Below are 19,931 nucleotides of genomic sequence, written 5' to 3' on the forward strand. Positions count from 1 at the left end.
ATGTAATTTTGAAATAGAGAATTCATGCCTAGTGACAAATTATCCTTCATTTTTAAGGAATAACTTCATTGTGTTTCGTATTTGATAATTTCTGAAACCAATATTTCAACTTAAATAATGTTTGGTGTTTATTTTACTAGAGGAGAATTGCATGATGACAGTTATAGTACATATTTGATAACAAGCGTAGAATAAATCAGTTAAGTCATAGTGGTCTGATATCTGTTTTTAAGGTCTTCTTGACCGAGGAGTGTGTGACCTGTGAAATCTCTACTTTTTTGGATTTTGTTAAGATATTTTACAATGCAAGGATTTAAATCTAGATGAACATCCCTGTGGGAAGTTGGCTGATGTGGCCCAAGACATTAAGAGTATCAAGGTATAAATTGGAAAAAGTTTAACAAATTCTGATAACAATTAACATATGTAAGAAGAGAGAAGGTAAAATTAGCAAGTTTGTTTTCTTTCCCAATTTATAAAAAGAGAACCTGAATTTTAACCTGGTATTTTCAAAGCTCTGATTACTCAGCAGCATTCCATTTTGTGAAAGCATTGCCAAGAAAATGTATCCAAATCTTGAATTACAGACTACTCTTGCATCTGATTGGAAGCGGCATAGGAGTTGTTTATAAGGTTGCAGATCCCAAACTGCACAAGTGAAGGTTGAGACTTGGGGGAGGGTTTGACTCAGGGAAGGGAAGCTTCGTAGACGTTACAGCTCTGTCCAGAGGCCAAATGGGAGATAAATCACCGCTGGCCACCTCTCTTATTATTGAAATGGTTCAGCCCTGGGGTTTAACTGAAGGACTTACAGGGTTTTGAAGTGCAAATAGGATGGTGAAGGGTAAACCCTTTTAGGGCTTCATTTTGATGGATTTTTTTCCTGTGTGGATTTCTGGCACTGACTGTGATCTGGAAGGGGCCCTTAAAAAAGAAAAGTTTTGTTTTGTTTTTGATCAATCAGGCAATAAGAACTTTCCACAGGGGTGTATTTTTCCTGCATGCATATCGATCCTATTGTGTTTAAAAGTAGGTCATTTAATTGGGCTTTTTTTTGGGGGGGGAGCCTTCTGCAATGGAACTGTCATTTCAAGGTCATGTCTCTCTTTTTGGTATTCATGCCAAAGTTTGAGAGTGTTGAATGATGTACTTTTGGATCAGTGTTTGGCGGGGATTACTTAGGGTAAGGTTGTGTTAACCAAAAACAAAATTATTTGGTTAGAAGTCAAGTCCATATTAGAAGAAGTCCTTTTTATATTGAGGAGCAGTCTATAATTAATCTTTTTTTCCATTAGTTACATAAAATTGTATATATTTATTTGAGTATTTTGTATGCTTTCTGTTTTGCCAGCATTAAAATAAAAAACAAAATTCTGAGATTCTGAAATATTTGTACTACTTTATTTGTACAGATACATAGAAGCATTTAGGGAAATAAAGGATACATTAAAAATGTTTAAAAAACAGATACATGTATTTTTTTTTACCCCACAAATAATTCAAACACAGGGAATGAAATAAGCTATCTTTTAAATTTTATATATTTTTGGTAAAATGGGAATGAGAGGAGAATCATTAATGACTTCAAAGAAAAATAATTGTAACTAAGGGCTTTTTGTGCAAATTACAAAGGAAAAGTAAAATATTTGTATTAAGGAGATGCTATGGTATGTGCTTATGATTCTTTTTAGAAATAATGGTTGACAGAACTTTTCTTGAGCATTTTGCTCTTTATTTTAGATTTAACATAGATATTTATATCATTTACCCTGTTTCAAAATGATAATGTATTTAGCTGCAGCAGAGATTGCCCTCTGTGTAGCTTGATACCTATTATAAAAAACAGTTGTTAATCTCTGTAATTGACATTGATCACACAATGTTCTTAAGTGACCTTCAAGTCAGTTTTTGTTTTTCTATTCTTCAAAAATTTCCCTTCACTGTATTTATCTAAATCCAGAATTAAATTAAACTTAAATGTCAGAATTTACATTTACCTATTGCTGCATGAAGATTTTAAATAAGATGCTTTTAAAAACGAAAAACAAAACCCTAGAGGGCATCAGGAGAGTCCCCCTGTATCTTACCGGCGTCCCTGTCATTAGTTTGTTGTTGGGAGATGTTAATATGACCCTTCCTTTGTTAGAAAAGAGATCTGTAGTCCTTCCCAGAATCCTCTTGTTAACTGTCTTTTTTTAACCCAAGTTGGAAGTTGTCTGATGAATGAATGGTGAGCTGTTTTTTTATGAGCTACACATATTGTTGACATTGTGTCACACGTTGCTTTTTAATTTCTAATGTGTTTTTAATTTGCAAAACATGCCTATGCCTCTCACAGCAGTAGAACTGAGTCAGCATTTCTTGAGTCCAGATACTGCTTTATGCAAACAGGACAGGTCAGGCTCATGAATGCTCTATCATAAGCCTTAGCTTTACTGAAACAAGCACGTGAACAAATTTCACTTTGAATATTGTTGAATAAAAGAAGATACTTGAGAAAGGCTTTTTTCCCAAGAACTTCTCTTGCCCCTTGGCAAGTGAATTGCCCCAATATAAAAGCATTGGGAGGGAAAAGTGAGCTGCAGAGTGAAAAGGCAATCCACAAATAATCACTCTTTTCTGCCTTTGATTGTGTCAGATTTTTTTGTGTGTGTGGCAATTGTTTTCTTTTTCACTTAGAAGAGGTTTATGGTCCAATGTCTGTCAAGTCAGCCCCTGTCTTAAGGTTGCAGTTGTATTTCTCTCTGGAGTTCCTAGAGGTGATGTTATCTTTTGTTCACTCAGCAGTGTGGTGGTTCCTGAGAGCATCTGTCACTTTAGGCATTACAAGATGGATGGGTCTCCAGTGAACTGCTGGTTGAAGCAAATGGTGAAAATAAGAAAAGACAAGGGGTTTCAGGGTCTGCAGAGAGAGAGGACAGACAACAAGGAAATACTGTTAGAAATCAAGAGTAAGCTGAGCAATAGAGAAAGAGAGAGCAAAGATGGATCATATGTCATTTTTTAAACATCTTGGAAATCAGAGTCTTTTGTTGGCTACTGTGATCTGAGGGGCACATCTGCATCATGGTAAATGATTCTGTGCTTTGGATTTGCAAAATGTATTTGGACATTAAAAAAACGTCTGGGTAAAGTGTTGGGAAATTGCAATGATATACATTGTTTTATGTGAGAATTTTGCTGTTTGAGAATGTCATCTTTTAAAATGTAATGATTTAAAAATTTTCTAGTCTTTAAATTTTTTCTTTATATTTTCATTTTTCTTTCCTTCCTCCATTTTTTCTTGTATTTGAGCAACTGTAGATATTAAAATGTTAGAAAAGTATTAACCACATAACCAACATCCTTACTGTTTACTTAAGATTTTTTTGACATTTTTGCAGGAGCATTCTGAAAAATCTATGATCAGGCCATAGGGAGACTGGAGGTGGACTTTAAGTTATTTGAAGTAAACTTCCAGTAAATTTAATGGGCTTTTCGGTGAAAGAAAGAGATATATTTGTTATTGATTTGTCAGAACAAGGTGGAAGTTTTGTATTATATTTAGAAATTCATTTTGTTGCCAAAGTCAAAATTTGTAAATTTGGATTGATGCAGAATCGTGCCTCTGTAAGAGAAGGAACAGGAAGGAGCTTGGCCAGGGAGTAGGAAAGGAGAAAGAGAGGTGGGAGGATGTGGTTGAAAAAAATGATTTTGTCAAAGTTTCTGGCATTCGTCTATGAAAAAGACCATAGGTTGAAAGGCAAAGAAATTAAGATGATTAGAAGCTTTAAGCCATACAAATGGTAGAGTCTCTTCCTTCTCTATGGGTGTAAATAATAGATGAAAGAGTAAGAGTGACAACAAAGGATCAGGTCGTTTAAGAGAATGTGTGCAGCCTGAATAGGGGTCTGTGGCCCAGGGCCAAAGGTCTTAGCTTTGAGTGTAATTAGAAGAAAATACAAAAATGTCATTACTAGCAGGTGAAGTGTGCAGCACGTGGCCAAAAATTAGCAATTTTAGACTATGAAGCTATTGGAATTGGATTACTGACCTTTTTTAAAAATCATTAAGGTCCTCGTGGAGTCATATAGTTTCATTGGCAGTAATGTGGTTTGACCTTGTTGACCATATGGGGTAATCTTGGGTTTGGATGTAGGTAGCAAGACTCCTGACTTACAAAAAGATGTCTATTTGTGTGTAGGTGGGTGGGAAATACATGAGTTTGAAAATCTGGGTCTTGCTTTTTAAATTGTTCTTTTGCCTGAAGACATTCTTCTGACAGGTAAGATAAAGATTTTTATTTCAAAATCTAAACTGGTTCTTTTTCTCTCTTTCCTCTCGAGTTGGCAAAAAAGGACAATAAAATGAAAACTATTTATTTTGATAGCATAAGTTAATATCCCTTTAAATATATTTAGTGCTATAAATATGCATATTGAAATTAATATATTCTTAGGAAAATCCCCTTTTGTTTTCCTTTTAGACACAATAACAAAGGAATAAAAACACTTCTAAGTTACATATAAAAATCAGTGACAAATTTTTATTTCATTTGATGTTTTATGACTATATTTCCTATTTTTCCACCCAATAGTTTATATTGACCATAATCTACTTAAAGGAGAGAATAATACATACACTGTAATTTTCAACCAGTTCTATGTAATTATAATTATTTAGTTTAATTACTCCTAGAAAGAAACTACTCAAAAGGGTAAAAATATAACTATTTTTCTTTGTACAGTCTCTCTTTCTTGGAGATTATTAAAGCATTAGTTTCAAAAAGTAGCAAAATACTTTTAAGCATTATTAGCTATATCTTAAATTTTTGACAGTTCTTGGAGAAGTAAATTTTGGCTAAGCATCAGAGATTATAAAATTCAAATTCCTTAGAATAAGAAAATTGTTTTTCATTATTTTCATTCCTAAAAATAATAATGGTCTGTGGAGCTGTCAGCATATGGTAACACTTGTCAAAACTACAGACTTAACAGATTTATTCAACTTACATTTAATAGGGTGTAAGTAGAGGGGTATCTTAAGAACAATAAATTATTTTTGAGTACATATAATTAGGAGTGATTATTTTGGGAATATCTGTATTTGCCAGTTATGATGTTTATGGAGTTATGTAAGACTTTGTAATTCATTTCTAATTGTAACTCTTGTAGAATTGTAACTATTTAAATCATTTTCTTCTGGAATATAATGCATTTGGAAACTAATTCACGCCTATATATGTATATCTTTTTATCTTTTATGTTTTATGTTTTTGCAGGTCCAAAAAAGCTTTAAACAAGTAAAATCTTTTATCTTTTTATGTTTTTGCAGGTCCAAAAAAGCTTTAAACAAGTAAAATCTAGACGGCAGGCTCCCTGAAGTGTTGACAGCCCAACTTAATCATGAACGTGATTCAAAAATGTTAATAAATAAACCAAGGTATCGTACAATTATAATATCCCCCCCAATTTTTCAAGATGAGTTTTGTTTTGGGAACTTATATTTAGAATTTAAATAAAGCTACTATACTTGGTTCTTAAACTGATTAAGCAGATATTTCCATGAACTCCTCCTCCATTTCCTCCTCTCTGTTTTCCTCTCCCCTCCCCCACCTCTCCACCAAAAGGGGGGAAAAAAACCTTATTCAGCAATAAGTTTTTGCATATTTAGTATTGCTGAATATTTTTTTCTCCTGTCAACAGCCTTCATGTGATATTTCCTGTATAACTAAATAAAGATAATAAGAATCCAATTTTTAATTCCCCTTTGTTGACTGTGGTTTTTATCTTTCAAGTTGTCTAATAAGGGAGATCTAGATTATTGACCTCTGCAGAAAAACCCAAACCATATTTATTGACTGTATAAAAATGTTTTATCATATAACACTGAGATGTATGTTTTAAAAGTTTTATTAAAGTTTTTTTTTTCTATTTTTAGGAGGCTTTTAGTTAAGAAAATACTGCCTTTTTTTCTCCCTATGTCAAAGAAAATTAAAAACTTGCTTAGAATGAAGGATGTGGGGATGCTGTTTTAAGGAACTCTCGTTTGTCAGGGCATAGCCCAAGACTGTATCTCTCCTTTCCGATGTTACAACATGTTTGAGTAGCCTGGCATTTCCAAGAGAGGCAGAGATCTTTTTCTTCCTGCTGAATTCTTTTAAGGCCAAAAAGAACAAGAGGGTCATTGCCACTTCAGCAAAGTCCTTGTTTGTGCCTTCGTGACCATGCAGACCCTGGCACCTAGTATTGGCTTAACATTTGGGCCTGGAACATCTGGAAAATGATCAGAGAGGGAGTGGAGGAGACAGAAGAGCGTAGAACCGTTGCGTTTTGTTACACCAGGTGCTAGGAGTTAGCAACATCTCCTGTTTGATATGGGAGGCAAATTCTGTGGCCCTGGAGTTAGGCTCCAACAATTGAAGAGGTCAAAGGACAGCTGAGTGGGGTCAGTGAGACACCATGGGGTGTATTTTGTTACTTAGTAAAAGGAGCAGCCTCCTAAAACCTTAAAGGATTCTCTTGAAAATCTGTGTTGTGAAAAGGTTTTATGAGTCTCATGGCAAAAACTCCTGATTTATCTAAGGAATGCTTGCTTTTGTCTAATGGAAGGATAATCCTTACCAAATGTTGGCAACTACTATAAGAGTCAATATAGGTCTGAAAGAATAGTGAGAGTTTGAAGTGTACTTTGCTTTCCAAAATGTTTATCATTTTAATGTTTGTCTCGCAGTGAAGAATTTTGCGTTATTGAATTACCACTCTTTTCTTTCCTCAGAGCCAAAAGTGGGGGGTGGGGGAGAGACTGGTAAGGAGTGAGCCTCCATTAATTTAAAGATTATTCTAACGAGCTTTTGACCCACAAACAGGATATTATAAACCTTTAAAAACACCAAAGATTATTAACTCTGAAAAGTTACCTTAGAATTTATTTTAATGTATAAAGGGAATAAATGGCACATGAAATACAAACTACAATGTTTCTAGATTATAGAAGTGCTTTTAAAAATGTAGTTGTATTTCATAGAAGTATCAGTTGATGAATAGCCATAAGCCTGTGTGCTTAGTGTGTTTCTTGTATATTTTATAGTAGGAAGAAGAAAATGTCAGAGTCAAGAATAGAGAATAAGAAAAGCAAGATTATATAATAAAGAATTTTTCTCTTTGCAGGGAAATGGAAAAGGGTGGGGGTGGGGGGATGGGATCTGCATGTTGAGAGAGCTCTCTTTACCAGAGCCCATGACCTCAAGGTACCACTTCCATGATTATGGATACCTTTGAAAGGTGTTGACCACTTGGCACATAAGTAGTAAAAGGAACTGTTAGAGGAATTTGGCAATATTTTGATGTTCTAATTTATTCTATCTATGTACAAATACATAGAGAACATAGACATATATTTCTATATATACAGTAAGGGGAAAGAAGATGAAGTGCTGAATAGTATATAATAGGCTTTGTTAAGCATTTTCTTACTAATTCATAAAGTTACAATGTTTGTGAATTACACTTGTATGTGATTTTTAAAATCTTTTTACATAAGATTCATTTTAAAGCAAAATAGACATAAATGTAAGGCTCAGCATGCATGCAGTGTGTTTAATGTCTATTTTCTCAAGGTTAAAGTGCCTTTCAACAACTAATTTAGAAACCTAAGTGTAGTGACTGATAATTGCCTAGAGAAAACCCACAGCTGTTTAAGTAGCATTGAAATTGTGGCAAAACTGACAAATACAATTAGCAATGTTAATACGATAAAAAGATGGAAAGACAGGGGCAGATGACAGAGTGGAAAGATGAAGGTAGCAGGAGTAACCAATACATATAAGAACACAATGTCCAAAAAAAAAAAAAGAACACAATGTTCACAGTTGCTTTGAATTTCCAGCACTTGTTCCTCTATGCTAAGTCTTTTTACTACTCTCTGAATTACCAGCAAAATGGGTGTTTTGCAAGTAAAAAAATTCAGATAAATTTGCTCAGTCCCTAAGTCACATCTAATTTTGAAAGAACATAGCTGTTTGGTGTTCATAGCTAAGGAAAACAATCAGATTTTGCTGCTTCTAAGGCCCGATTTTATCTGTGGTGCTTTCTAAAAGTCAATTTTACATGTACTTCTATTTTACTGTAATTATTGTGAGTGGGAATTTCTTTACCCCACTTTGCACCCTTATAATTCTTATTAGTCATCTAAATACATTACAAAAGAGACCAAAGCAAATCCTGTTTCTGGATTCAGGGACCAGTATTACCAAATCAAATCAAAACAAAAACCTGCAGAAGTTTTCAATGTATTACAACTAGTTATTTTATCTGGTTAATGTTTCTTTTTTTTTTTTTTTTTTTTTTTTGGTTAATGTTTCTAGCCCACTTTTCAAACAGCTTCTTGGAGAAACTAAGTGGGGATTGGAAATAAGAGAAATTAGGTGAATGTTCTATGCAAAAGCTTTAGTCATCTGTGCCCTTCCTATTATACTTTCTAAAGTATCCAATGAAATTTGGAAAATTATTGTGGTATCTTTTGAAATTCTATTCTGCATTTGGCAAATTGGTTTTTTGCTTCTGGTGTTTTATGCAGATTTGAGTAACTGCTGTGATAAATTCCCACAAGTTTGTTCTCTGAAACCGTAGAGACTCTGAACTCTGAGTGTGGCAGGCTTGATGGATGCGGTAAACCACACTTTGGAAGCATTTCTGGTTATTTAATGTTTTCTGTTCTGGATTATTGACTCTTCTCCCTGTTGAAAAATTGGTCTCTGGTGACATGGTAGAGGTCACACATTGCCTATTATTGTTTTGCTTCTTTGATCTTACACAGGGATTGCCTCTGGTAATTATACTAGTTCCAGAGAGTCTTGATGAGATGTGTTTATTTTACAGAAGAATTTCTGGTATTTCAAGGAAGAAAGTAGAGATTTCCAGTAGTAACATGTAACTTTTCATTACAAAGAAAAAATACCATTGTACTTTATCTTTTAATTATGACACTTTTTAATAATTATTATGAAATTATTTGGCATATTACAGTAATTATTTCCATAACAATTTAAGACATATTATATATCTGTAAGTATATTGGTAAAAATGGTAAATTTTAAAATAAAGTTGCTAGGGCTGGGTTTTTATTTCAGTACCTAAAATACTTTGTGGCTTCAGAAACTGTCAAGAGAGATTCATCCAGATTTAAATGTACAGAACTATTAAAAGTGGTTGGAAAGTTTGTCTTTTAATCTATTTACATTTTCTATTTCTTTTCAGCAAAGAGGATGAGTAAAAATGAAATATCACACTTTTGTTTTGAATGCATGATTAGTTTTGTGCATTTTTGGAGTTAATATCTCTTCAAATTAATTTAATGTATAATTAGATAAGACACACACACAAAAGCTCAATGTATTCATTGTTATTTTTCTTACCCATTCTAGTTTTAAACAAAATATTTCATCTAAGAACTCACAATATAATGAGGGAGTCAATCACTAGACTCAACTGATTATAATCAAGAGCAATAAATGTCAATTTCAAAGAATAAGTGAAATGTAAAAAATGAAAAATGCACAAAAGAGAGAGAAATGTGAATATATGCTTGCTTTTTATATATATATATGCTTGCTTTTTAAGCTTGCTTTTACTTTGGGTTATAGACTGAACTTGCAAGAACCATGTTTGATTTCCATTATCACGCTCATCAGTGAATTTTGTTTTAAAGATTTTTATTTATCTAATAGAGCGTGAGCATGAGCAGGGAGAGGGGGAGGGGCAAAGAGAGAGAAACAGGCTCCCCACTGAGCAGGGAGCCCAACGTGGGGCTGGATCCCAGGACTCTGGGATCTTGACCTGAGCAGAAGGCAGATGCCTAACTGACTGAGTCACCAGGCACTCCAATGAATATTTTTAATAGAGAAAAGATATGTGAGTGGTAATGCTATATAACAAGTAATTTTCTTTTTTTTTTTTTTCATGTTTCAAGTTTTTATTTAAATTCTAGTTAGTTAACATATAATGTAATATTGGTTTCAGGAGTAGAATTTAGTGATTCATCACTACAAGTAATTTTCTTATACAAAGACTCTGATAACTGTGAGGGACAATAATGATTTGTACCTGTGACTGTAAAATCTCTTAATAAATAAATCATATATAGTACCAAATAGCAGTTTTTGGAATTTTTACGTTGATGGCCATTTGTTCCTAGAAAAATGCCCCAGAATCCATTGTAATGCCTAACACATGCAACGGAAGAAGTACATCTTACTTTTCTCTGTATCTTCAATGTAGCACAATGCTAAAAAACAAAAACAAACAACAACAATTAAAAAAACCTATTACTGCTTTTTTTTTAAAAAAAAGATTTTATTTGCTTTGAGAGAGAGAAAGTGTGCATGTGCACACACACATGAGTAGAGGGAGGGGCAGAGAGAAAGGGAGAAAGAGAATCTCAAGCAGACTCCACCCTAAGTGTGGAGCCCAAAATGGAGCTCGATCCCAGAACCATGAAATCATGACCTGAGCCGAAATCAAGAGTCGAACACTTAACCAACTGAGGCACCCTGTCACCCCTATTACTACTCTTTTTCACATTTATTCTCTTCCAGATACTTTTCTAAAAATGTTATATATGCATTAAATCTTACGTATTCTCACAAAAATCTATGATATTGGTTGTATTACCTCATTTTACAGTTGAGAGACTTAGTGACTTGCCCAATATCATACGGGTAGTGGTTGTAGGATTTGAATTAAAGTCATCTGACTCTACAGCCTAGGTGTTTACCCACTTCGATTTTAGGATTTCAATAAATGCTGCCTGGCTGGGTAGATGACTATTAAAGTTTGGAGAGTAAGACAACATATACAGAGTAAAAGGTAACAGAAAACAGACAAGTTACACAAAGTTGTCCTTTTTTTAAAAAGTACTATGTCTGGCACACAGCCTTAAAAACAGAAACCTCAAACCAAAGCCAACTATACACACATACCACAAACAAAATATATCATCTCCATGCTCAACGTCGCTTCCTGACATTTCAACGTCAAATAACATGTCATAATGGGGAAACAGACATGGACTTTTTCATCTGAACTTGAATCCTAGTTTCAAATTCGTAAACCAGATAATCCTGGCTTGTTGCAGAAACTAAATCAGTTACTCTGTCTACCTGTCTATTTTGAGTTTGCTTATTCCTTTACTTGTTCCTCCATCCTATAAATGGAAGGTAGCTCTAAGGATTTGACTATATTTAATATGCCCATTGAAATACTTCCTCTATAGTCTGTGTGCTTCTGGTGTAGTGTGTGTGCTTCTTACTTTCTCATGTGGGGAGGCTCCTGGTGTCTCTTTGCTTCACTATCAGTGAAGTTAAGCTTGAGCAGTGGGTTCAGGAGGTGTCAGCTTAATCCCTCTGTTATAAAGTTCTCCCATTTATTATCATTGCCTAAATGAATTTTGCATTAAGGGTTGCAAAGTGGTCATTTTATTATTCTGTCATTCTTTTCACATTTCTTAGCTGATATTCTTCATTAAAAATATTAAAACTCTGAATAACCAGGACTATTTGGTTACTGGAAGTGCTGGAAAAGCAAAATAAAGATTTCCTCTTTCCTTTTCCTTTTAGCAGCATTCAGGAGGATGCTTTGTCTTTTGTTTTTTGTTTGTTTTTTTTTCCAAGAGGAGCTTTTTCTCCTTCAGTAGCAAAATTAATTTGTGATTTTTTATATTTTAAATATGCTTCACTGCATTGCATTTTTTCTCTTTTATGTTCAATTTCTCTATTCTTTGGCCTGTGGGAATACTTCATATTGAGTCATGTCTTTTGACCTGATCCATTACCCCTTGATAGCTTCTTTGCTCTCTGCTCAAGACTACTCTCATGTATTTCCTGCCCCAGACCTGGAATTGGCCATAATTTCAAGGAGCTTTGATTCTTTTCAGTGGAGAATGGTAGTAAAAATCACTATCAGGGTACTAGGAACTGCTTATTGTTATTGAATTGTCATTACCTCTCAGACTTTTCAGTAGACAATGCTTGGAAATACAAAATCTGAAATATTTTTTATACTTTAAAAATGTATATCCCCGTTTATCTTCTCCATAGCCAATCTTGCTGTTAAAACTAGACTAACCCTGAGGTAGTATCTTATATTTTCTCTTAGCATGTACACAATATTTTTTAAATCAGTATTATTCTCACTCTTTCTTGTCATGAACTGTAGTTATCTTTCTTTTCCCTATATATTTTAACATTAATGTTTATCCTCTCCAGATGGTTGGTATTAAAAGTCAACTTTTAGTGATGCCTGGGTGACTCAATAGGTTGGGTGTCTGATTCTTGATTTTGGCTCAGGTCATGATCTCAGGGTTGTGAGATCAAGCCCCATGTCAGGCTCCGTACTGGGCATAGAGCCTGCTTGGGATTCTCTTTCTCCTCCTTCTGCCCCCTTTCCCCACTCCCTCTCTAAATAAATACATAAATAAAAGTCAACTTTTATAAATAGCCCAAGTTCAGTACCTTGAAAATATTTATCCTTGGTCAAAAGAGGAACTTGGGGCGCCTGGGTGGCTCAGTGGTTGAGTGTCTGCCTTTGGCCCAGGTCATGATTCTGAGGTCCTGGGATCGAGTCCCTTATTGGGCTCCCCACAGAGAGCCTGCTTCTCCCTCTGCCTATGTCTCTGCCTCTCGCTCTGTGTCTCTCATGAATAAATAAATAAAATCTTTAAAAAAAAAAAAAGGAACTTGTTGAGTGAGATAGTTGGGCCAATGCAAGTATATCCTAACTGGGGGGGAATAGCTTAGAGTAATTATGGTAGACGGTAGTAGTGGAAACTCCAAATCTTTATGAGAGGTTCTCAGTCTAAGCACTGGAATGAATTATATTCTCCCTGGAATCTTGAAGCACCAGGAAAGGGCGGAGGGGTGTTCACTTTGGAAAACCAGTTGTTAAGTAATATGCCTCTGTTGTAAACTACTTATTCAAAAAATTTTTTTAATTTTAAAAAATAAACTACTAAAAAAATAAAATAAAAAAATAAACTACTTGTTCAAGGATAGTCATAGAGTTGGGATTAGTTTGCTTGCTATATGATATTTTCCTTTCCTTTATTATATTATGCTATAATACCATTTATTACTTTAAAAAAATTGGAAAATAGGAAAAAAGAGATAGTTTATTTTTTAGGAAGGCTGTATGCCTAATGAGGGGCTCAAACTCAAGACCCCAAGATCAAGAGTAACATGCTTTACCAACTGAGCCAGCCAGATGCCCCCCCAAAAAAAGATAGTTTAAAAACAACACAACACAAAAGATAATTTAAAAACAATAGATAAACATTATTAACACATCGTATGTACTTCACAGCTTTTTTTCTGCTTGTAACAATGTTATCTTTACAAGAAAAATTGTGTTTATAAAATTTCCAGTAAATTCGTATCATATTGTTAGAATTCTTTTACTTCTACATATTTATTTATTTTTAAAGACTTAATTTATTCATGAGAGACACAGAGAGAAAGACAGAGACATAGGCAGAGGGAGAAGCAGGCTCCCTGCAGGGAACCTGATGCAGCACTTGATCCCAGGACCCCGGGATCACGACCTGAGCCAAAGGCAGACAATCAACCACTGAGCCACCCAGGTGCCACTATCTACTTCTATCTATTTAGATTAAGTGGCCTGCTACAGATAGAAGAGGGAAATAGAAATTAAATTGTGTTACTTTTTAAAGTAATAGATTGGGCCATATGCCAAATCTAGTACTTCTTTTTAAACTCATATAAGAAGAAAATCAAGGAATATACACTCTCAAGTTCATACTTTCTTTTTATCATTTGAGTTTTAGGAAACTTTCTCTTGTCCCTAAATGGAAATAATAACTTTTTCAGACAGGAGGAAATATTGAAGGAAACTAAGTTATATAAATATTCCTAAAATTTTAGGGAATTGATAAGAATGTTTTTGATTTCTAGATTTGCCACATAATAAAGAAACATGACCAAGTCTTCCAAAGTTGGAAGCAATGGGGAGAAAAAAGGTGTGGACTAGAGAATTATCAAAATCAGGGGACATGTTGCCCATCCGTCAGGTGCTTTGTAATCTAAGGGTGGGCCCATGCTTTCTCCCCTAGATGTGTATATTTAGTTATTCTTTGTTAAATAATTTACCCTTTTTTTATATTTCCCTTTCATCTAATATAGTGAGGTTTGGGGTCTTTTTATTGAGAGGAGGGGTGGTTTCATTTTGTTTTGACTTTTTTTTTTAAGATTTTATTTATTTGTTCATGAGAGACACAGACATAGGCAAAGGGAGAAGCAGGCTCCCTGTGGAAAGCCCAATGTGGGACTTGATCCCAGACCCTGGGATTACACCCTGAGCCTAAGCAGGCAGATGTTCAACTGCTGAGCTGCCCAGGCATCCCTTGTTTCAACTTTTTAAAACTGTTGCTTTGCTTTGTGCCTATTAACCCCGTATCTTAACCCTTCTTTCAGCTTTGTCTTGCAACCATGACATATACAGACAAGGACAAATCAGCAAACAAACAAAAATCTTCCTTGGATTGTTTTGGTTTCATTTCCTTTTGTTTTGTTTTGTTTGGCTTAGCAATTTAGTAATATTTTATAAAGTATCCATTTATCTGATTCGGTTATTATTGTAGGTGTTTAAACAGATAAGTGGTCTCGGTGACAAAGATAGCCTAAGAGAGCTGTTGCTGTAGCTAAACTGGTTAGATCCTACTCCTGTCTTTGCCATCTCCTTTTTGTTTCACCTTGTTTCACAGAAGTTAAGTTCCTTAACTTCTCTAGACCTCAGTTCTCTTACAAATGGAGGCAATAGAGTACTTACCTGGCAGTTAGCAAGCTCTCCATGTTACTAGTATTGTAATTGTCCAAAGAAGAACATTTCCTTTCACGTTTCTTGACAATGACAAGGACCACCACCACCACCACCAGTAAAAGTAATAATGATAGCAGCAACTGGTGTCATATCACCTACCTGTTAGATGCCTACCATTATGATATGTGCTTCATATATAACTTATTAAAGTTAACATTTGAAAAATAAGAATATTCTGAAATCATATGTAATGCTTTATCGTAAAAAGTCTTTGGGGAATAACTTCAGGAAAACTTTCTTCCTCTGTCCTGTGTACTTTGTAACTACTATAAGAGTGATTACTGTATTAGTAATACATTAGTAACTACTAACCATGAAACATTTGACAAAAGGGAAATTAAAACATTACAGGATCAAGAAGTAGTCTCCCTCAAATTGTGTTGCTCCTTTTTTTCCTTTTTCCACAATAACAAAAAAGGAGAATTGGGGAGAAGCCATGGAACCATTAGCAGGTACCTATTTCCCAGGCTACTCTTTTTCTTACTTCTCCAGTCCCTATTCCTAAAGCCACCAGTGATGGAAGTTGCCTGTTCTACTCCAGCCTTTTTATCTTTCTGTAGAAATGAGAATAGGCTAGAGCAGAAAGGCCCTAAACCACAACTGTGTGGTGGTTTGTACTTGATCCCATTTGCATTTTGGGCGGTTAATTAGCAATGCATGGGGGAGTTTAAGCATCCGACTCTTGATTTTGGCTCAGATCATGAACTCAGGGTAGTGAGATGGAGCCCCATGTCAGGCTCCACACTGCTGAATGTAGAGCCTGCTTAAGGTTCTCTCCTATTACCCCTCCCCACCTCTCTCTCTCTCTCTCTCTCTCTCAAAGAATTAGTGGTGCAGAAGGAGCCCATATTGTGAACCATCTCTTTCTTAGAGTTTGCTTTAATGTCACAAGAATGTCTGTTAGTATCTCAGAGGTCTGTAGTCCTTAATGTAAGCCAGATACATAAAGTATGCATGTATATGTAGAAATTGCAAGTTTGCTTTCTTGTTGTATTTGATTCAACAACTGATTCTGAAAATTCTGAAAAGTAGTTCTCTGTTTTCTGACCTAAAGTTAGATTTAACTGACTTTCAGTGGGATGTTACGCCATCTCAGGCTCTGGGGGTCTTTCAGATTCAGAGGAAAGGAAGGCTGGTAGTCTAGGTGGATAATGCCAACAGTTTCAGTGACGCTAAATATTATAGCATACGATATTAAGAATACATTGCACTAAAAAGGCTTCTTCCTTGAACTCTACCTTTCTTTTTGGTAGCATTGAACTGGAAATTAGGTAGCATTGAACTTGACTAATAAAGGGAAGAACTCCATACTCAGCACTAAAGAAGTCTGAGATCAGTTTTATAATTCTTCACATGATCATTATATTCTATGATGGTGAAATTTGATCACTCCGTTTTATGTTGATGTAATATTTTTATTCATCACAATATTTATTTGCCCTATACATATTTACATATACATATTTATTATATTGCTCCTTAAGCTATAAATCAGATTGAGATTATGTAGTCCTCTATGTACAACTGGACAGTTCTTTATTAAACTTTATTAAACTAAAAAGATCTCTTAGAGAATATGATTTTCAATGATAAAAGGAAGATAACTTGTTGAGGAGGTGATAGTTAAGAAGAGGCAAGATTTCCAGGCATTTGGTGCTCTGGAGAAAGGCTAAAGTTCCACCTTTGACATTATTCCATTGTTTTCCACGGTTAAGAAATCCCATGTTTGACTGCACTGGTAGTTTTTTCCCTTCTGCAAAGAAGAAAGGTGAAATGACTATTGAATTTTGACTTAGATGCATAAACTGGTGATAAAGCATATTTCTCCTGCAACCGCACCCTGTTTGATCACATGTGGGTCTGTTGAAAAATAAATTGCTTTTGAGCTTTAGGAAATTTAAATTGTTTATAGTTGTACTAATGAGGAGTCTTAGAAGCTTGGTATTGCAGGAAAACTTTATTTGACAGACCTGTTGATTTTTCTTGCACTTAAAATTTTGAGTACTGTGCATATACTTCTGGCTATGTATTTTTTATAAGAAAGAAACCTAGAAATTGAAATAAACCTAGTGATTGGGATCCCTGGGTGGCGCAGCGGTTTGGCGCCTGCCTTTGGCCCAGGGTGCGATCCTGAAGACCCGGGATCGAATCCCACGTCGGGCTCCTGTTGCATGGAGCCTGCTTCTCCCTCTGCCTGTGTCTCTGCCTCTCTGTGTGTGTGTGTGTGTGTGACTATCATAAATAAAAAAAATAAAAATTAAAAAAATTCATAAAAGAATAACATTTCCTATCTGACGCACTTTCAGTAACAATCTACATTTTTTAAAAATTAAATAAATAAATAAACCTAGTGATTTATTTCTTCTAGTTTTATTGAGATAAAATTGATGTACTGTATAAGTTTTAGGTATACAATATGATGATTTTATATAGGAATATGCTGCAAAATGCTTACTACTGTAATTTCAATTAATAGCCATCACCTCATATAGTTACAAAATTTCTTTTCCTTTTAAAGAGGAACCTACTAATTTAAATCCATTGTGTTTAGTTTCATATTAACTATTTTGAGAAAGGTTTGCCAAAATATAATTCCACCTTTTCCTCCAAATCATAAGAATCTCTAACAAAGCTTTGATAAACTCAGGTCCTCTGATGGAAATCTCGGAATACTACTCACTGCTACCAGGAATCATGTAAACAGCCTTCTTAGCTATACAGAGTCAGCTGAGAGCACCACCAAAAGCTCCTTTGGAGCTCATGCATATGTCTGAGAAACATGACAGTAACTTTGTAGTAGGCATCACCTATACTCTGCTGAGTCATCACCATTAGACCTTGGCTTCCTTTACCTGCTGAGCCCAGATGCATGCTCAGGGTCCTTCTCAATCAGTCCTCTAGGGACTTCCTCCAGAGAGTCAAAGTTAGGGTTCCAGATGAAATTTAAATCTGTCCCTCTTCTTGTTAGGGTAAGTGGGACTAAGATATACTCCAATTGCCTTTCTTTTCTTGTTTTAATTTTTTTAAAGTTTTATTTATTTAAGTAATCTCTACACCCAACAGGGGGCTTAAACTCACAACCCTGAGATCAAGAGTCACGCTCTCTTTTGACTGAGCCAGCCAGGTGCCTGTCAAATTGCCTTTCTTGAAATAAGATTTATCCAAGTTGAGCTTGTGCTCTAGGAGTGCAGGATTTATCATCATACAGCTAGAATTCTGGTTCTGAACTTTACCAGCTGGATGATAGTGGGCAAGTCACTTGGCTTCTCTAAGCAATAGTTTTTCATCTAGGAAATGAGAAGAGGGGGATTCCTGGAATGGCTCAGTAGTTTAGTGCCTGCCTTTGGCCCAGGACATGGTCCTAGGAACCTGGGGTCGAGTCCCACGTTGGGCTTCCTGCATGGAGCCTGCTTCTCTCTCTCTCTCTCTCTCTCATGAGTAAATAATAAAATCTTTTAAAAAAAGAAAAAAAGAAAATGAAAAGAGGTCCTACCTACATAAGAATACTAAAGATTAAATAAAATAATTTTTACAAAGTGTTTAGTGTACTGTTTAGCTCAATATCTCAAACTTTTCATCCCAGAATCCCTTTATACTCTTAAAAATTATTGAGTTTTGCTTATGTGGATTATATCTATTAGAAATTAAGACTAAGACATTTTTAAAATATATATTAACTTCAAATTTTAAAATAATAAGCCCATTATATATCAGCATGAATAACATATCTTGTGAAAAAGAACTGTATTTTCCAAAAAAAGTTAGTGAGAAGCATAATCTATCTGTTTCCACATTCAACCTGTTGCAGTTTCATACATCATACAACCTCTAGAAAATTCTGAACACATATGAGAGATTGAGAGTCAAAACGACAAATACTATACTAGTAGTAAGTTTGAAAGGAGTTTTGATCTCATGGATCCCAGAACAGGCCTTGGTGACCTCAGACCACACTTTGAGATTTTTTTTTCCCCAGAGAAGCATCTCCCCTCACTGTGCCAGGGTAAGAAGATCTTACTGGAAAGAGAAGTAACTAGATATTTACTCTAAAAGCACTGATAGATTTGGTATAGGGTTTGGTAGCCCACTAGTTTTAAGGAGGAGGTGTGGCCCCATCGTCTCCATATTCAGCTTCACAATTGACAGGCCAATCTTGATTTACTGGTTGGAGAACCGTAAGGCATTTACTACTGTTTGATTCTAAGATATAAGATCCTCTACAGGGTCTTTTTGAAATGGGTTTGGATTATAAAGACAAGAAGCAAAAGTGATGTAACAGATAACCAACACAAATTGTCTTAAGAAATATAGGTAAAGTTCATGTATGAATCTTAATGATATATGGGCTCACTTTGCAGACATAGAGTCCTCTAATTGTATCAATTTTTTCCCTTTCTTCTTCTTTCTTTGGGGAGGTGGTGTAGACCATGGGGAATTCATATGCTGGGCAACTGAAATCTGCTCAATTTGAGGAAGCTCTCCACAACTCCATAGAAGCCTCTCTCAGATGTAGTAGTGTGGTACCACGGCCAATTTTTTCCCAGCTGTACTTGGACCCTGACCAGCATCCTTTCTCATCTGCAGGTAAGTTTTCCAATCCCATACATTTCTAGACTCCTTTTAAAAGAAATGGAAATTCCAAGTCTGGGAACCTCTGAAGTAAATTGATTGAATGTTAGACGTTGCTAGTCTCCCTGTCCTCTGATATCTTTCAGAACTATGAATTTTTCTTTTGGTTATTTTTCTATGCATCTTTTTATTAAATTAGCTGTGATTTATTTGCTCACCCAGATGTAAAACCCAAAGTGGAGGATCTGGATAAGGATTTGGTACACCGCTATACTCAAAATGGAAGCCTGGATTTTTCTAACAATCTAACAGTTAATGAAATGGAAGATGATGAAGATGATGAAGAAATGTCTGATTCAAATAGCCCACCAATTCCCTATTCACAAAAACCTGCCCCAGAAGGGTCTTGCACTACAGATGGTGGGTTTCTTTCTCTCTCTTTTTTTTTTTTTTCCCAATCCCTCTTTATTTGGCTAGTTTCCAAAATAGCATGTG

At 35.1% G+C, this 19,931-nt stretch overlaps 1 protein-coding gene across 7 annotated transcripts in view; it reads left to right on the forward strand.

Annotated features, from left to right (window-relative positions):
• Positions 1-19,931, forward strand: part of GREB1L (GREB1 like retinoic acid receptor coactivator) — a 257,957-nt gene that overhangs the window by 113,670 nt on the left and 124,356 nt on the right. For 6 of the 7 annotated variants that reach the window (XM_072735060.1, XM_072735063.1, XM_072735065.1 and 3 more), the window contains exons 3-5: positions 5,314-5,421; positions 19,283-19,451; positions 19,659-19,856. In XM_072735060.1, the coding sequence (XP_072591161.1) occupies positions 19,295-19,451; positions 19,659-19,856 (355 nt within the window). In that variant the 5' untranslated portion in view covers positions 5,314-5,421; positions 19,283-19,294. The remainder of the gene's footprint in view (positions 1-5,313; positions 5,422-19,282; positions 19,452-19,658; positions 19,857-19,931) is intronic. The other variant, XM_072735062.1, reaches the window with a different exon arrangement.

This window comes from Vulpes vulpes, chromosome 13 (genome assembly GCF_048418805.1).
Source record: "Vulpes vulpes isolate BD-2025 chromosome 13, VulVul3, whole genome shotgun sequence".
NCBI classification, from domain to species: domain Eukaryota; kingdom Metazoa; phylum Chordata; class Mammalia; order Carnivora; family Canidae; genus Vulpes; species Vulpes vulpes.